At 45.3% G+C, this 16,495-nt stretch overlaps 1 protein-coding gene across 1 annotated transcript; it reads right to left on the reverse strand.

Annotated features, from left to right (window-relative positions):
- Positions 1 to 4,388: 4,388 nt before the first annotated feature.
- LOC135369521 (protein obstructor-E-like) lies at positions 4,389 to 14,663 on the reverse strand. The gene is made up of 5 exons (XM_064603100.1): positions 14,556 to 14,663; positions 6,009 to 6,239; positions 5,739 to 5,927; positions 5,164 to 5,326; positions 4,389 to 5,097 (listed from the first exon to the last, which is right to left on the reverse strand). The coding sequence occupies exons 1-5, from the start codon at positions 14,602 to 14,604 to the stop codon at positions 4,794 to 4,796; spliced, it is 936 nt and encodes a 311-aa protein (XP_064459170.1). The 5' UTR covers positions 14,605 to 14,663; the 3' UTR covers positions 4,389 to 4,793.
- Positions 14,664 to 16,495: the final 1,832 nt, after the last annotated feature.

The raw sequence follows: 16,495 nt of genomic DNA on the forward strand, positions 1-16,495 counted from the left end.
AGTCAGCCAATTTGTGTGGCTACATGTTGCACGTGCCGGACTATGGTGGCTAGATGAATATTGTCTGGTGTGAGGGGCGCCGCAGCCGTAGCGGCCCGTTCGCGGAAGACGCCGTCAGGTGGCGCGCCAACACGGATGTATGCGAAGATTCTCCCGAACGCTCCTGAAGCGCGTCTGAACGGGCCGTTTTCGCCCGTGTGGCCAAGACGTTTTGCGGAGGAATGGAACGGTGAGGTGTAAATATAAATGGAAAACAAAACGTCGTCATAGCTTAAAACACATTGAAGATCGCTTATTCAAGCATGCAAAGGAACAGGTACTCAGCTTTGTAGGTCCCATGCGTAGCTTGGACGTGACAAAGCTGATGGCAACCATCCTTTTCAACTTTTGTATCTCTTTTATCAGGTATTTTCTTTGTTTTTTTAGTACCTTTTTATTCTATTTTATTTTTTAATGTCACAGCAACGAGGCCGGTTAATCTTTCGTTTTGTTCCTCGATGCATAAAGCTTCCTATCAGTCAATAAATACACGATCATCTAAAAATTTCAACCTGGTAATGCCAAAAGATTTATTATACACAGCAGTCGCAACAACCTGTTTCGTCCCCTCATCATGATATATGTGTACATACATATGCACACAATGAAAACAAAGAACATCTGTACACGAGTCTGAATGCTCACATAAGTGTATTCACTGGAGACGTGCCTCCTTTGAAGGGTTCTGCATTTTGCTCCGCTCTGCGCAAGAACGGTTAATGCCCTTTACGGGAAAGTGCATTCTCATCACAGCTTAGAATTTTACAATGTTCATTGTGAGATATTCGCTATGGGTTTGACAGCCAACATTCTTAAAGGTTCGCCTAGGCAGTGATGGGAAAAGTACCTCAAAATTATACTTAAAGTAAAGTACCAAGTACCTGGCGTCATTAGTACATCAAGTACAGTGCAAGTACCCAATCCCAAATGTAGTTCAAGTAAAGTACAAAATACTAGGCAAAGTACTTCAAGTATTCATCAAGTACATTGCGAATTTAATTTGTATCACTTTGCATTTCACTATTTAGTATATGTGTCTTGTTTGTTTGGCAAAACTTTAGCGTGCATTTTTGACAAATGCTCTAAAGCCATAAAGTCCTAGGTTAAGTGCTAACCCGTGAATATGAACTCAATCAGATGACATAATTTGCAGCTACATGTAAAGAGGTAATGGGTCATCTGGGCTGTGTTTGTGCCTAGTGTGGTGTTCCGGTACTAATCCTCTGCTGCAACAGGCTGGGAAATTTCAAGGGGGGAAAAGTACAGGCCAACGGAGATTATATATTTCTGGGCATTCCATGCTGCTTTTTGAAATACGTACAACATGTTTAAAAAAATAATATGAAGAAAGTGAAAAAGGATGAAGCACAACGTAAGCCATCATTTTTATACGACTGTGATCTGCAGCAATGTAATCCATGTGACCAATTAAAACAAAACGTAAAATGTCAAAAATGAAAGCATATGTGTGTCTTTCAGAGTGTTCATCATGTAATTCGATCACACATTGTGATATAAAATGATTATTAATTGCCAATGAAGGAAACAATATAAAAAAGCATAGAACCCTGCATTGGAAGACCTGAAACGACAATTGACCAAGTCATTGTGCTGCCGGTTGCAGTGTCATAGTGTGTGGATGTCTGTGCATTCCATTCGTTTTACATAGTCATACTTGATACTTCTTCAACGTTCCAAGCCTCTCAACAATAAATTTGCTTCAACAAATATGCTTTTAACAGCACAAAAATCATTTTTGGTAAAATGTCAGACTGGGACTCTTAGTACTGACTCTTAGTACTGCATCCCACTAAAGGCATTGATGGGCATTTGATGAGCATTTTTGATACCCTTTTGTGACTTTTTGTCTGGAGCCCAAGTTTGTGTACTTAAGTACTTGATGGGAAAGTACTTGAAAAAAAAGTACTTTAAGCACGGTACAATGTACACGGTTTAAAATGTACTTAAAGTAAAGTACACAGAAATGTACAAAGTACTACTTGAGTACTTGGTATACATCAAGTACTGCCCATCACTGCCCTATCACATGCCATGACTTCTAGTAGGCTGTCTGCATGCCCTTTATGATATGAGAACAACATTGTGAAGGTATCGTCAAGTTTGGAGAGAAGCTTGAAGAGTGTTTCTGAACAGTAGCGTAGGCCCCCCTGTTGAATTCGTTCATGTACGACGACAGATGGTCTGTGCTCTATTCCTTTTTGCACGCTGCTTTTTCTTCACAGGGGCGTCAGACGTCTGCTAAAGGTTCACCATTCCACAGAAACAGTGCACAACCGACGATAAAGTAAAATAAAGCACTTCAAAGACGCGACAGCGCCGCTATCCCACCCTCTGATATGCCACGGACGAAAGAACTCCACGATGTCCCTTCTATGTTGTTCCAGCCTCAGAACATCAGTTCTTTCATGCAAGAACTTCGCCCGGGGACTAGCCAGAGCGCACAGAAACTAGCATACATCCGTGGAGCAGCGCGCCTGGTGGCCGTCTTCCGCAAGAGTCCCGCTCCGTCGGGTAGGAGGCTGTGGGCGCTCCTCACACCAGACGATATTCATCTAGACACCATAGCCGGACTGCGGGCAATTCCGACCGCCTTATTTCTCCAGCAAACCATGCAAAAATGGAGAAATCACGCGCCCCTATACAGTCATCGCTTATCAACACTTGCCTGAATTATCTCTGACTTGAGTCTAATCTTATCTCCTACTCAAGATCCTAAAAAAGTAGATTCGCTCCGAGATCGAACGGTGTCGGCGCGCTGCGGAGAACGGAGAACTACCGTAGTGTGGACGTGTCGCCTGCTTTTACACGTTTATTCCGCATTCAGTCCGATAGGTGGAGCATTGGGGAACCGAACAGTATCGTACCATCGCGGCGCAAGTGATCTTCCGGTGAATATACGCAAGAATTACGGGAAAGAACCATCAACTCCAAACATCGGCCCACGTGTTACCCACACTAGAAAGGCGACAGTATCGCCCCCTATAGGTCGATCTCGCAGCGAACAGTTAGGGGACAGAGATTCGTCCACTGAGCTGACACTCTCCACGACCAATCGACGGCTGCGCCCTGAAGGTCACAAGGGGGAACAGGAGGACCCCATTGCCGGCGCGCCAAGTCCGTTCTCTGGAACAGTGGTTCTCAACCGGGGTTCCGTATGCCTTGTCCTGGGGAATCCGCGAGGGGCCGTGCGTGGTGAAAGCATGCGCGACGACTACGCCACGATATCCCAGCGTTCAAAATCAGAAATTTCAAAATCCACAATAACTAAAACCCAAGTTAAAAGCGTATGTCTGCAAGGTGTGAGAATGACCGTGCATCAAAATAGGGTATCACTTAGCAATGTGTCTGCTTTGCGTGTTTTCTATGTCGGTCGAACGGTTGCCTTGCCTACGTGAACTCCAGCTTTATGAGAATCAGTTGTAATCGAGAATGCGTTATGCGACAGAAGAACTGTCAAATAGCCCAATCCATCCGGCGAAACTCAAGCAGGCACCTGGCGACGAAACTAGAAATAGTTAAATAAATTATAACTAAAATTAAGTAATTCGATACTTGTACGACATCTTGTTCGTCTGACCCCCCCGTCTAGAAAGCAGCTTCGGGGGGTAGGCTCGTTGAGGTCGTGCTGCCACGATCACGGGTTTCCTCTTCTAACATGTGTTCTCTAGAGTCATATATCCTTATTATCTGTATAGTCACTGCATCCTTTTCCTCCAGGAAGGCCGTGCTTTGATTGGTTGTGTGGGGAGTGACATTTTCGTCTTTTACCCGAAAGGGAATTCCGGCGTACTCTCAACATCCGTCGTCTACTCTTGCCATGTGTTCCATCGAATAGCAGTCAAACCGCGCCACTATTCCGCGTGGCGTTTTCGATACTGTGGCCAACGAGGAACAGACCTCTCCCTGTAAGCAAATGACGTCATAGTGTTCGACAGCGCCACCACTTTGGTAGAGTTGAACTACGCTCGAAGCTGGGGGAGAACAAGGTCGAGCCCGAAAGCCACGGTCTTGATGGGATTATGATGGTCCCTGAAAAGTAAGCGACCTTCGATCCTACTTTTCTTTCAATAGGAGGCAGCGAACAAGTGCCCATTCGTGGAACCCAGTCCTCCGATTTGTTTTGGTTTCAGTCTGTCTACCAACGTCATGATGTCGTTCCTCGGGGATAGGTCTATTAAATTACACCATAGTTTCGAAATCTACTGGAATGGATCCGACCGTACCTTTAGGGCTTCCGCCTGTGATGCGACGATGGTGCTCGAAGTACGCGAGATGCGAGGCTGTCGAGATAGTACACATTGCAAAAGAAGGTTGTGTGTCGAGTGACGTGGACTGTTGATGCATATTTTATTATGGGATGCAGTAAAAAACATACACACAAAAAATGGAATGGAATGTGTAGCTACCCAAGCCTTCGAATGGGTCTGAACATGGAATGCTCAACAATGAGCGCAGTGACTTCAACGTGACTCATACCATTTGCACGTGCAAGACTGGGATACTTTTGAGTACGAGGGAGACATTTGCATCTTGATGGCTTACCAGCTTAAGACCCGTAAGCACCCTCCTTAATTTTATGTCTTCCGCTACTAAATAATTACACGCGTCACTGGGGATTTCCTTCAGAAACCGCGGGATGTCTGGGGTTCAACGTTGAAAATCCGCAGCATCTGTGATTGGCATATTTTCAACGGAGAACATTTATAACGTGCGACTTAAGCGTTCCCCCTCTCCTATTTTCCGGCTTGTCGGAATTGGGACCTCCTGATCGCCTGAGGTCTGGCTTGGGGCAACGGAGACTCTTGGGAATTGTCGGCGTAGTCGGCGGAGTTGTCCTCTTGGCTAGCCACGGGTACAACCGGTGCAGCTTGCGCGGCAGCTTGGGGAACGAAACGCTGTTGTGCTGGTCTCTGCTGTACGGCCTGGACAGGGACGGGACGAGCAGCCTGAGACTGGCGCGGTCTCTGTTGTTGAGGCCTCTGTTGCTGGGGCTCCTCAGCCTGGTCCTCCGGGGGCTGAGTAGTCGGTGGTGGCTCGCTTGAAGGGAATAAAGGGAGTGTCAGTTCGACGTGAACTTGCGCTGAATTTCCGCTTGTCGCTCACCATCCTGGAACGTTGTCGGCCAGCTCACAGCGCGACGATGTTGGGTTGAAAGCAAGACCGGCAGGACAACGCTGGAGCCTTGGGTAACCCCCTACGCAGAGCCAGTACCGGACGCAGCTCTTTTCAATTGGAAGGTGGCCATTAGGGTTGTCCTTGCAAATGGCTGTTGATAGAAAAGGGTGTGCGAGACTGAGTTTAGCTATAGCATAGATATATAGCATGTCACATATCATATATGATAGCATAGTATAGCAGTACGATCCGTAGTGTAGGAAATGATAGGATTTAATAGGATACAGCGTAGAACATTCTTCCGAACATTCTTCCGAACATTCTTCCAACTTTATATCAAAGGACTAATGAACACAATGAAGTCTACGCCCGGCTTTCTGTTGAGATCGCAGCAATTCTTCTTGACACTTTTTCTGCAATAGATGTCGACAAAGGCAGACACATTTGCTAATTTAATGTTAGGAAACAAAATAAATATGTCATAAATGCCGCATCTGTCTTCAGCTGCTTCAGGTGAACTGAACACCAAGAATGTAAAAGGAATGCAAAGAGTGCGAACTTACGATGCTTCTGACAGTCTGGGACGTTATCGGGCCAGTCGCACGCGTGCATGACGTCATTATAGAGGAGTGAGAATGGGCACTGCTGGATAGTGGAGGTTCCGTTCCAGCACTGCCAGTAACGGGTACAACTGGTCTGGTGCGCGAACACTCCGTACTGCCAGTGGCAGTTCTCCGTGCTGATCGGAGACTCTGAAACGACCAAACGTGATACACTTGTAGCGTGATACATATTCGTGGTTTTCATTCCCGGGATAGTGGGGATACACTTACGTCCCATGACCCGCCCTTCGTCGTCCGGGCATTCGACTCGATGCGGGTAGTCACAGTTTCCTCGAAGGCCACGGTTCTTTCCGGCGAAAGCCAGGCCGTTGGGGCACAGCTGCAGCGTTGCTACGCCATTTTCGCACTCGTAGTAATAATCACAGTATTGCTCGTGCTCGAAGAGGCCGTTGTCTTTGCGGCATCCGCTGTCCCTCGCTGAATTCGACTTTTGAGCAGATGCTGCATCATGGGAGTACTCATGTTAGTTTTGTACACTCTAAGAAAAAAAAGGGTGTGAAAAGGTGGTAACTTCTATAGTTACCGCTTATAGGTCAACATAAAGCGTCTGATAAAGGGTGTAAAAGGGTGGTAAAAGCAATTATCATACACTCTTAAAAATGAACTTCACCGCATAGCACTCCCTTCTTAACCAACCATCATCTCGAATGATATACCTCGGCTTGCAGAGCTTGCAGTATAAATAAAGAAAAAGAATAAAGAAAATATCGTTATCTGACCTGATTTGTTGAAAATGGGAGGAGTACGCCTTTTTTGTGACGCTTATGCTGGTCATAATTGTCACAGAAAAGGCGTACGCCTCCTGTTTTCAACAAATCAGGGCAGATAACGATATCATCCGAGATGATGGTTGGTTAAGAGCGTGCTATGTGGTGAAGTTCATTTTTAAGAGTGTATATTGAAACTGCTACACAAAGGCGTACGCCCCCCTCGCTCACCGAGTCAGAAGCGGTAACCCTTATCATTCGTGGCAGAGAGTGAGGTAGCAGGTAGAACTTTGCAATGTAGCATTATTAGCTTGTCCATAAACAGCGCGATGGCCTTCTAATATGGTACAATTTGCAACCTTTTAGGCACAACATGTGCACTAAGTTGGGTGTGGGTTGACAACGGAAATAATTAGCTCGCTGGAAAACAGTTCGCCAACTGACTGACATAACAGGGCAAAGTTGCACTGAAAGCGCTCAGAGGGACTTGCTACCACTACTGTGTGATACGGATTTTTAAAATGTTCGCTAGCCCTTGCTAACTGATTTCATAATTGTATTTCCGGCGTTGCTTACTCAAACTTGTTCATGCTGTGCACACTAGGAACTTCGTAGTTTGCGAATAACACCCGACCTGTGAAGGCTGAGTTAAAATTTGCTTGGAACATGAATGACGACAAATGATTACGGAAAGTTTAATTCGTCAATGCACTGCCTGCTGTGTACACACTTTGCGTTAAACTATCCGTAGTTTTGGCGCTCTATGGCCTTTGTTGCCTTTGCGCCATTAAAACCATAATCTCTCTCTCTCTCTCTGCACGGCAGTTTGTTTTGGGTGAATACGTAGAACAGTGCGCATCAATACAAGAGCGGTTGACAGTTCTCGATGCCCTTCGAGCGTTGCGAGAAATCTGTGTAGCTGGAATCGCGCTGTATAGACAAGTACATGCGACGCAAGCAGCCCTTTTGCCTTGATTCGCATTACGAATACTTTGCTCGCGTTAATTTAGTTGTAGAGTTAACCACAGCCGTGCAGTGCCGTCCATATAAATATCTATTGCTCATTGAGAGCGATTCAGATTGTACGAAGATGCCATAAACCAATGCCGCGCCCACAGGGAACTTGCATTCCGGCAGCCTCTCCCGCAGTCCCCACGCCGACCGTGCCAGTAACGGGCCGTTATGAAAACCTTAAAACAAACTTCATTTCTTCTGGGAAAAGTTGCACCGAAATTGCATCGGTAGGGCCACGCGAGTTGTTTTGTGTGGCATGTTCTGCGGAAAGATAACCACAGGCAAGGTGAGTGATAGATCCGCGAAGTGTCCATATAAGTAAAGGACGCTCTTCCGTATCTAGACTTAACACCAAGTCTGCTAACGGCAAATAAAAACGTGCTAGCATGTAATATTGCGCTGACTCATCGTGTACCTACGTTTAGCGTCCTTCGCCTCAGTCCGCAGCGGTTACTAACGGTACTTCTGTCACTATACCAGGGAGGAAAAAGTGATCTCATTCGCCGCCTGACTGCTCTTAGCAAACCCTAGTCACGATTGCTGCTCTTCGCGGAAGTCTTTCTTTTCCGATCGCTCATTCTTGTTTACCTGCAGCCGCATTGGATCGCAACCACTCCAAGGACTAAAACTGGTTTAATGAAATTTATCGCGCCGGCATCACTCGGTTGCGGCTATTCGCATCGGAATGCAGCCAATTTGCATATCAGGTATGATACACGACCTCGATTCCGATTTAACTCGTAACCCGTGCGTGTCACTGCGATTTCCTGGACGAAAAAGTAGAAGTGATGGTAAAAGGGTGCCTTCCGTGGCAGCTCATCGTCTGGTGGAGCTTGGCGCTATCCCCAATGCCAGCGCTGGGCTCTTCTGTCGCTCGGACTTTTTCGAGAGATACACTCATACTGGACGAACTCTAAGCCCACGTAACCTCGTAATGGATGAGGCAATGAAAAGTGCAAGGCCGAACACAACACAAGTTTCACAGCGCCCATTGAATAGTAGCAATCGAAGAAGAGGTACCACTAGTACGGTACGCACTTATACCCTTCGATTTCCGGTGGGTTCCAATCCCTGCTACTACCCCGACTACTACCATCTTCCGTTCTTACAGTGCGGACATACCGAGCGCATTGGGCACGCACGTATTCGGAATTGAAAAGCCTGTTCTAGTCCCAGTTTTACTGCAACTCTCTTGCCCCGGATGCGCAAGCGCTACAACCGGTGATTGACATACTCACCTTGTCTTCCAGTTGTCTCGCGACATAAACCCCAAATTATTATTATTATTACCTTGTCTTCGCGTGTAAATGGGCTTAACTCATCCAACTGTTTTCTTTTGCATGGCACATGGCAACCTATGGTACCCTATGGCATCGAACCCTTATGATATATGGCACAGCATATCCGTTGCAGGCAGGCATGTCACGTACATCTAAATGCTGTCTAATGTCAAATGAACGTGACATTCCATGCTTTTATTACTATGGCAGTTCTGGCTTTGATGCTTTGAAGGCCACTTCATGTGATAAACAGGTTGTAGAGAATCGAGTGACTAGTATTGCAACATGCGAAGCTGCGCATACCAAAAACCGGTTAAGACATAACGACATCCCCATAATTGAGTAGGTACATGTATCAACACCCGAAGGGGTGATCATGTCCGTGTCTATAACTACCACCTATGCCTCACGGAGTATGCGCAAGGTCCTCGTGTCACGGTCGCGGTCGTAGCGCTTACGCATCCAACGCAAGACAGATCTTACGGAAGACGACGCAAGACAGAGTCTGGAACAGGCTTTTCAATTCCGATTACGTGAGTGCCCAGTGCACTCAGTATGTCTGCGTTGTAAGAACAGAAGGTGCACGGTGATAGTAATGGTACACTCTTAAAACAAACTGGTACTGGTATACTGGTACTGCTGAAAAATCTCGCCGTTGTCGGCCTCACAGAGGTGGGCAACGTTACCAATAACGCTTTGGGGGAATGTGTCTAAACCATTGCACAGAATCATACCGCCATCAGTACTGATTTGTGTAAAGCGCGAGGAGTACGCCTTTTTGTGACATTTAAAAGTATACCTTAGAGCAGTAGAGCTGTAATCTCAGAAAATTCGTCTATTGGATAGAGTGAGCCGTCAGTACTCTTATCTTACTATTGTCGCCCCAGTTGGGCCCCTAGACTTTTAGAAAATTAAAATTGAAAATTACGGGCAACACTGCGTCGAAGTAGCCACGAACTGCGCTTTGCTCGTCACGTATGGCGGTAAAACTACATTGCATGCGCATAACACTGTGTCTAAAACGAAAGAAGTCTGCTACGTGTCGGCTACGTAGTCGTCATGTGCAGCGAGCTAGTCAGGAACAAAGATCACTGTTGCTTGACAAATTGGGGATTTTTTTCCCGGCAGTCGTCGCCCCGAGCTGTTTTCCCGCAATTTTATTGGAAATTTAAAAATATTTTTAGCGTCCCCTGTCACATGTATAACTCGCTGTGTTGAGTTTACAAGCGACAAGCTGTTAAACTACGCCGTCAACATAACTTATCCGTCTGCAGCAGACGAGATCGATACCTAATTTCCATCTTACGTGTTTACGATGATAAACATCTCTCCCACCATAACGCACCGGACTGCCTTCAGCGTGAGGTAACATCTCTGCCAGTTTTCCTCGTGAGATAGCCGTCTGCAAAATTTTGTAAGCGGCAGAGAGGTGAGTGACCCCGTTCTTCCTGGTTTTCTAAAAGGGAGACGCAACGTCGGAGGGTAAAATTAACGCTCATGTGCCATTTTCCATTTTGGGTTAGCCAAGCATACGCAGGAACGAAAGCCAAAGAAAAACAAAAGCGCGAACTCGGAAGCGAAACCGACTCTGTATGCACGACATGCTGCGGGAGATTTTTCGTCACTCGGGTGTTGCCGAACGTCCAGATACTTTGTGCTATATATTTAGCTTCTTCCGGTCAGGAAGGATGCAAACATTGTGCAGCAAAGGGGTCGCACTAATTACTTCAGCGTGCCCGTACATTTCTGAATAGCGTACGTACGTTTTCAGAAACCGATCGTTGGTTGATTGGTGGCATGTTACTAGAGACTTTTAGTTACATATAGTAGGTGTTCACGATAACAGGTCCGAAAACCTGATAAGACAATCGCCCTGTTTCTTTGAAGTGGGTGACATCGCGTTGCTGAGCTTCGATTTGATAACTTCACTTATCCAATCGTTTTCGTAGACTACATTCTGAATCTCCGTACTGACGAGCGATCCGCTTTTTTTCTTTCTACTTCTATTCTATTCTAGTGTACCTGTCGGTATATTGCTTAGGATGTTGTCATGCATTGAGGAGCAACTCCACAAGGAACTATGCCGACATTTGCCTCAAAGCCCCCGTTCGAAGAAATCCCAGGGAAGACACCCACGGAGAACAGCCGGTGCCGGGATTGTAACCCGGTCACCTCTCGTCGCGGCAGGGAAATCGACGAGTTGGATAGTGGTCGACGGGTGGTCTATATCTCTATAGTCGTGTTAAATCCAAGAGCGGCAAGTTTTAGCCCCGCCCTACATTCGCTCCTATTGGCTGCAATACCTAGCAGTGTCACTCCATATCGCAACAAGTACACTCTTAAAAATGATCTTCACCGCATAGCACACTCCTAGCCAATCATAATCTCGAATGATATCGTTATCTGCCCCGATTTGTTGAAAATAGAGGGCGTACGCCTTTTTTGTGACACTTATGCTGTTCATAATTGTCACAAAAAAGGCGTACGCCCCCCGTTTTCAATAAATCAGGGCTGATAACAATATCATTCGAGATGATGGTTGGCTAGGAGTGCTATGCGGTGAAGTTCATTTTTAAGAGTGTAGTGCACCGACGCCGAAACTATGGGAGCCATATAGGTGGCACCTGATGGCGCTGCAGTATGGCGGAGGAACTCTGCCAGGGTCCGTGCACTACATTTCTTGCCGTCCTTATAGGTACAACACGGGTATAGATTGCTCGAAATTTCGACCTAAGCAGTTTTGGTGAAAAATTTGAATAGCGAAGCGCACCTGTTGTTATCGACAACGCAAAGAATTTCGCGTCGTCTCAATTAATTATACGCACGCTCAAATTAGACAGCACGATAATATGTTTATAACAACAATGAAGATGATACCGGTGGTGCTACCTTTTTCCTTTTTGCACATCGGTGGAACATTAAAGCTACCTTGTTATATCAGAATAACATCGATACATAAATAAATAAGGTAATAGAATGCGCGTCAGTCGATGGCGTCACTCGAACGTTTACAATAATCACTCGTGCTGACGAAAGCTGCGCGTAAAAGACCTTCATTGGTTGCTATTCGAAACTGTTTCCACAGTTCAGGATCGTTGCATTGTGGCTAATAGATGTTTGTCGTACATAACGTTCTTCTGTTCGAAGTGTGACCGTGACCGTAGTCATAAAACGCGCAATACGTTGTGTCTTCGTACACGAATAGCTTAGTTTGACTCGGATGCAGCCTCGTGCGGTAATACTATGTTTTCCTAGAGTGTGTGACTTTAATAGCTTTAACCACCGGCGTGAAAGACGGAAGTCTGAAGGTAATTACATTCGTACGCTGCCGTTCGTGCTAAGGATAACTTTCTATTTTGATGCACGAACAATTTTTGTCTCTCGGTAAGTGAGTACAAGAAATAGGTGTAGGTCCGACCTATTTTGGCTTACGGGGCAGTGATTGGTCCGCGCGATTAGCTTGTAGGATGGAAAGCTGGCTGATATCGAAGGGGGAAAGAATCCCTAAACATCCGCTTCAGTCGTAATCCAGCAAGTTCGACGTTCTAGTTCTAGGAACTTGTATGGATTGCTTACGCCACAGAGCAGAAGTGGAGCAAAGTGAAATCCTGACCTATGGAAGGCGCCGGAATAAAAGCGGGTCAAGAACAACCTCGGGACGTTCAACTCTCTCGCTTACACAGAGAAATTTAAAGAAAAGCGAACAAGAAAGGTTGGACTGCAGCGAAATATACATCAAGACCATTTTCGCGTGCCAAACAGGTTCTCCCATCGTCTGCATTCCAAAAAGAGAGCGTCGTCTGCTCGCGAAAGAAGCACCCCGGCTGTCGTCTGCTATCGCGCTCTGTTGTTTCGGTTTCGCCTCGTCGTTAATGGTGCGGGTCAAAGTGGAGCGCTTGCGGGGCGTTTCTGCGTGCGTCCTACGCGGGTTGTCAACGAAAAAACTGATGGCATCATGGCGTGTAACTCTAGAAAGTGGCAATTTGAACCGCTCCCAGGTGCCCACACGGACTGCCCAGCCGCGCGTTGAATACCAATGAGCGTTGCTGAGCCGAATGGGGCCGACAGTGAAAGTCTTGAGTGGACACCCAATGTAAACGTTTTGCTTTCAAGTCGCGCCATCTGGTCTGAAGGAGTCCTCCTTTTCATGCAGGCGTCGCCGGTGGTGATTTTCGACACTTGTCATCCTAATGTAACATGTTACGAAATAATGCAGTGTACAGCTAAGGGAACGCCGGGGCTCTCTTTTTGAAAAGGGTATAAGACACCTGAATAACTAATAATTCGTGCCCGATTAGATTAAATGAACCGCTATTCTTAGTTTTAGTAAAAATGGAAAGTACCTTAGTGTGTCCACTTGCGAAAAAGGAAAAGAAAAACAGCAGGGCACTTAAAAGAGTAATCTTTTACTTATCTTCCTCAGGGTTATCTAGGGCCCGAACTATCTCCACGAAATTTAAACTGTCCCCATTGATAACTTTAGTCACAAGCCTGTTATTCATCCCCCACTGAAATTCACAAAGTGATTTTGGAAATTATCTCTGCAAACCTTCTCTGCACGAAGTCGAAAGCATTGTTAGCACTTCTTGTTGTAAAGGTTTTTTTAGCCAGCTTCTTTTTCCTTTCTTTTTTGAGAACTCAACCACATTAAGACGATTTATGAATAAGAAATTTATGAATTCCTACGAACACAGACAGCCTGCTGGATAAATTCGTTAAATGTCGCCGTTCCAGTGACGTGCTTCAAAATGCTTCTGCTGCGCGATTCCGCCGCGAGGTACCCTGTACCCAAAGCGAATGGCGAACCGGCAGGTGAGTACCGTGCGTAGAGGCCGGCGTAATTAGCATTAAGTCAATGAGGGCCTTGGTACCCGTTGGTCTTGACCGATTCTACGGAACAGTAATTGCCGTCATTGCTCTCAATAAAGAAAATGCTCCAACATTTGACCCTCAACGCAGAAATATTTACGCGTGAAAATATCTCTGGGCATGTCACATGATCTGTGATTCTGGGTCTGATCTGGGTACGTTCGTAACTATACGTTGGCAGAAGAAAAAGAAAAAAGAAAGAACTACCGGTCATTACAGTTCTCGGCACTGGGTCAGTGCATGAACAGAAATTATTTCTATATTTCGAAAGAAGAAACAGAAAAATTAAATTTTAAAGAATTGAAAAAACAATCATAGCCTTCGTCGCAACATCAGCCTTCGTACGTAAGAAAATTTGGGCCATTTTCTATGGTAAATATGAGTGCTGTATTAATGCTACATACATTTGAATAGTACAAAATCAGGTTGTGGCCTTTGCGGATCAAGCAAATGGGACCCAGAACTCAAATAACTAGCCAAGTAATTAATAGATGCGACAACAAATTTCCTCGGGGCACAAGCCCTCGTTAAATCAAAGCGTTTAATATAACGATTAATATCAATATGAAGATCAAGAATCCAATAATCGAAGTGTGGGTACTTCATTCTTCCTTCACCGACAACGTATTTCGGAAATAACCGCTCACTAACATGCAAAATACTGCGTCACCTATTTTATTTTCCTCCGAATAACTTCAGCCAGATGCATGTGGGTATGCAATCCAATGACATCAAAAATGCAATAAGTATTTTTAAATTTTGGACGAATTATAATAAATGCACTCCCACTCCTGCAAATTGAACAGGAATATAGGCGAAAAAGCAAAAAAAAAAACGCATTCATTCCGGTGTACGTGAGGCATACATCGTGCGAAAGCTCTGCTTACCAATGCAGACGACAGCTGCAGCCACTAAAATCAACATGTAGGACCTCATGTTGATGCACCGAACTAAAGTGAAACTATCCCGCACTCACCTAGTGAACATTTTCCTTTTGTAGGAACGTTATGTTCGACACAAATTCTCCCATTGGCCGGTTTCCCACTCGGCGCGTGAGAGAGAATCTCCACGGGGACCGTCCGTGAAAGGCCGTACGTCTCGAAAACTGTGTCGTCTGCTATGCACGAGATTCTTCTTTTTTACTTCTTCTTCTTTCTGTCTTCTGTTTTATTTCTGCTAATTTTTTTCCCCTTATTTGTCGTTATGTCTGTGTGCGGATGTGCATCTTTTCGGGATTTCGTAACAACAAATAGTCTAGGACGCACGTTACAAATTGTTTCTGTCATTTATTGTTGTTTTCTTTCTCTGTGGCGCCATTCACGGTTACTGTCGTTACCAGACTGGCCTTGATGCAGAAGGCGCTAAAGAAGGAGTGCGTTCTCGCACTTGACCCGCATCTGTAGTAATTTTCGTCCTAGATAGAAGTCTCTATTGTGTGCGCGTTGAACGACTTCGCCACCATGAGGTCTAGGCTCAGTGCAACCCTTTCTTGGCCACTGGAACAAAATAGTTTCCTTTTGTCACATGACGTATCCAGGACATGTCCAGCCAATAATAATAAATGAGTTACGTTGCGGCTAGGTCGTGAATACAGCGTGCTAACTGGTCGTCGTTGTTTGTTCGTTTGTTACGCTTTCGTAACTGGACTCTTGTTGGGATACAGTAAATACAAAGCTCAAAAGCATCGTTTTAGTACTCGTGCTGTCCAAACGGAATTACATCGCATGCTTTTAGAGATGGGACGGATCGAGAATTTTCCGAATCCGAATCCGAATCCAAGCAAGGTTCTGGGGATCCATGAATCTTACGAAACTTTCGGATCTTTTCTTTAAAAAAATAGTTAGAAAAAAACGCCCCCCCCCCAAAAAAAAAACCCTTCCACTGAAAAGTGCTCCGAAGCAGAATTTGATACCTTATACTCTTAAAAATGAACTTCACCGCATAGCACGCTCCTAACCAACCATAATCTCGAATGATATCGTTATCTGCCCTGATTTGTTGAAAATTGAGGCGTACGCCTTTTTTGTGGCACTTATGCTGTTCATAATTGCCACAGAAAAGGCGTACGCCTACCGTTTTCAACAAATCAGGGCAGATAACGGTATCATTCGAGATGATGGTTGGCTACACTGTTAAAACAGAACTTCACCACATAGCACGCTCCTAGCCAACCATCATTCCGAATAATATCATTCTGTGTCCCATAACCTGTCCCAGATAGGCGCCTCCTCCCATTTTCAACAAACCAATACACAGACGATATCATTCGGAATGATGGTTGGCTAGGAGCGTGCTATGTGGTGAAGTTCTGTTTTAACAGTGTAGGAGCGTGCTATGCGGTGAAGTTCATTTTTAAGAGTGTAGTTAAACGAAAAAGAAATTAAACATTTTGAGGAGAAAACATACTCAGATACTTCTTAAAATGTAAATTATTTAACACGTTGTTCATTGACCGCAGGAAATACATTAACTCTCGAGTCCGAATTTTTTCCATAATACTGAGAAACAATCAAAAGTAAAACCATGCTACTTTTAAACTTGTAATGTAAGAGCTCCTGCATGAACTCCTTCAGTCCACACGCTTAAAAATGAACTTCACCGCATAGCACGCTAGCCAACCAACATCTCGAGTGATATTGTTACCTGCCCTGATTTGTTGAAAACGGGGGCCTACGCCTTTTTTGTGACAATTATGAACAGCGTAAGCGTCACAAAAAAGACGTACGCCCCCCGCTTTCAACAAATCAGAGCAGATAACGACATCATTCGAGATTATGGTTGGCTAGGAGCGTGCTATGCGGTGAAGTTCATTTTTAAGAGTGCAGAG

The sequence above is a fragment of the Ornithodoros turicata genome, chromosome 9, assembly GCF_037126465.1.
Source record: "Ornithodoros turicata isolate Travis chromosome 9, ASM3712646v1, whole genome shotgun sequence".
Lineage (NCBI taxonomy): Eukaryota > Metazoa > Arthropoda > Arachnida > Ixodida > Argasidae > Ornithodoros > Ornithodoros turicata.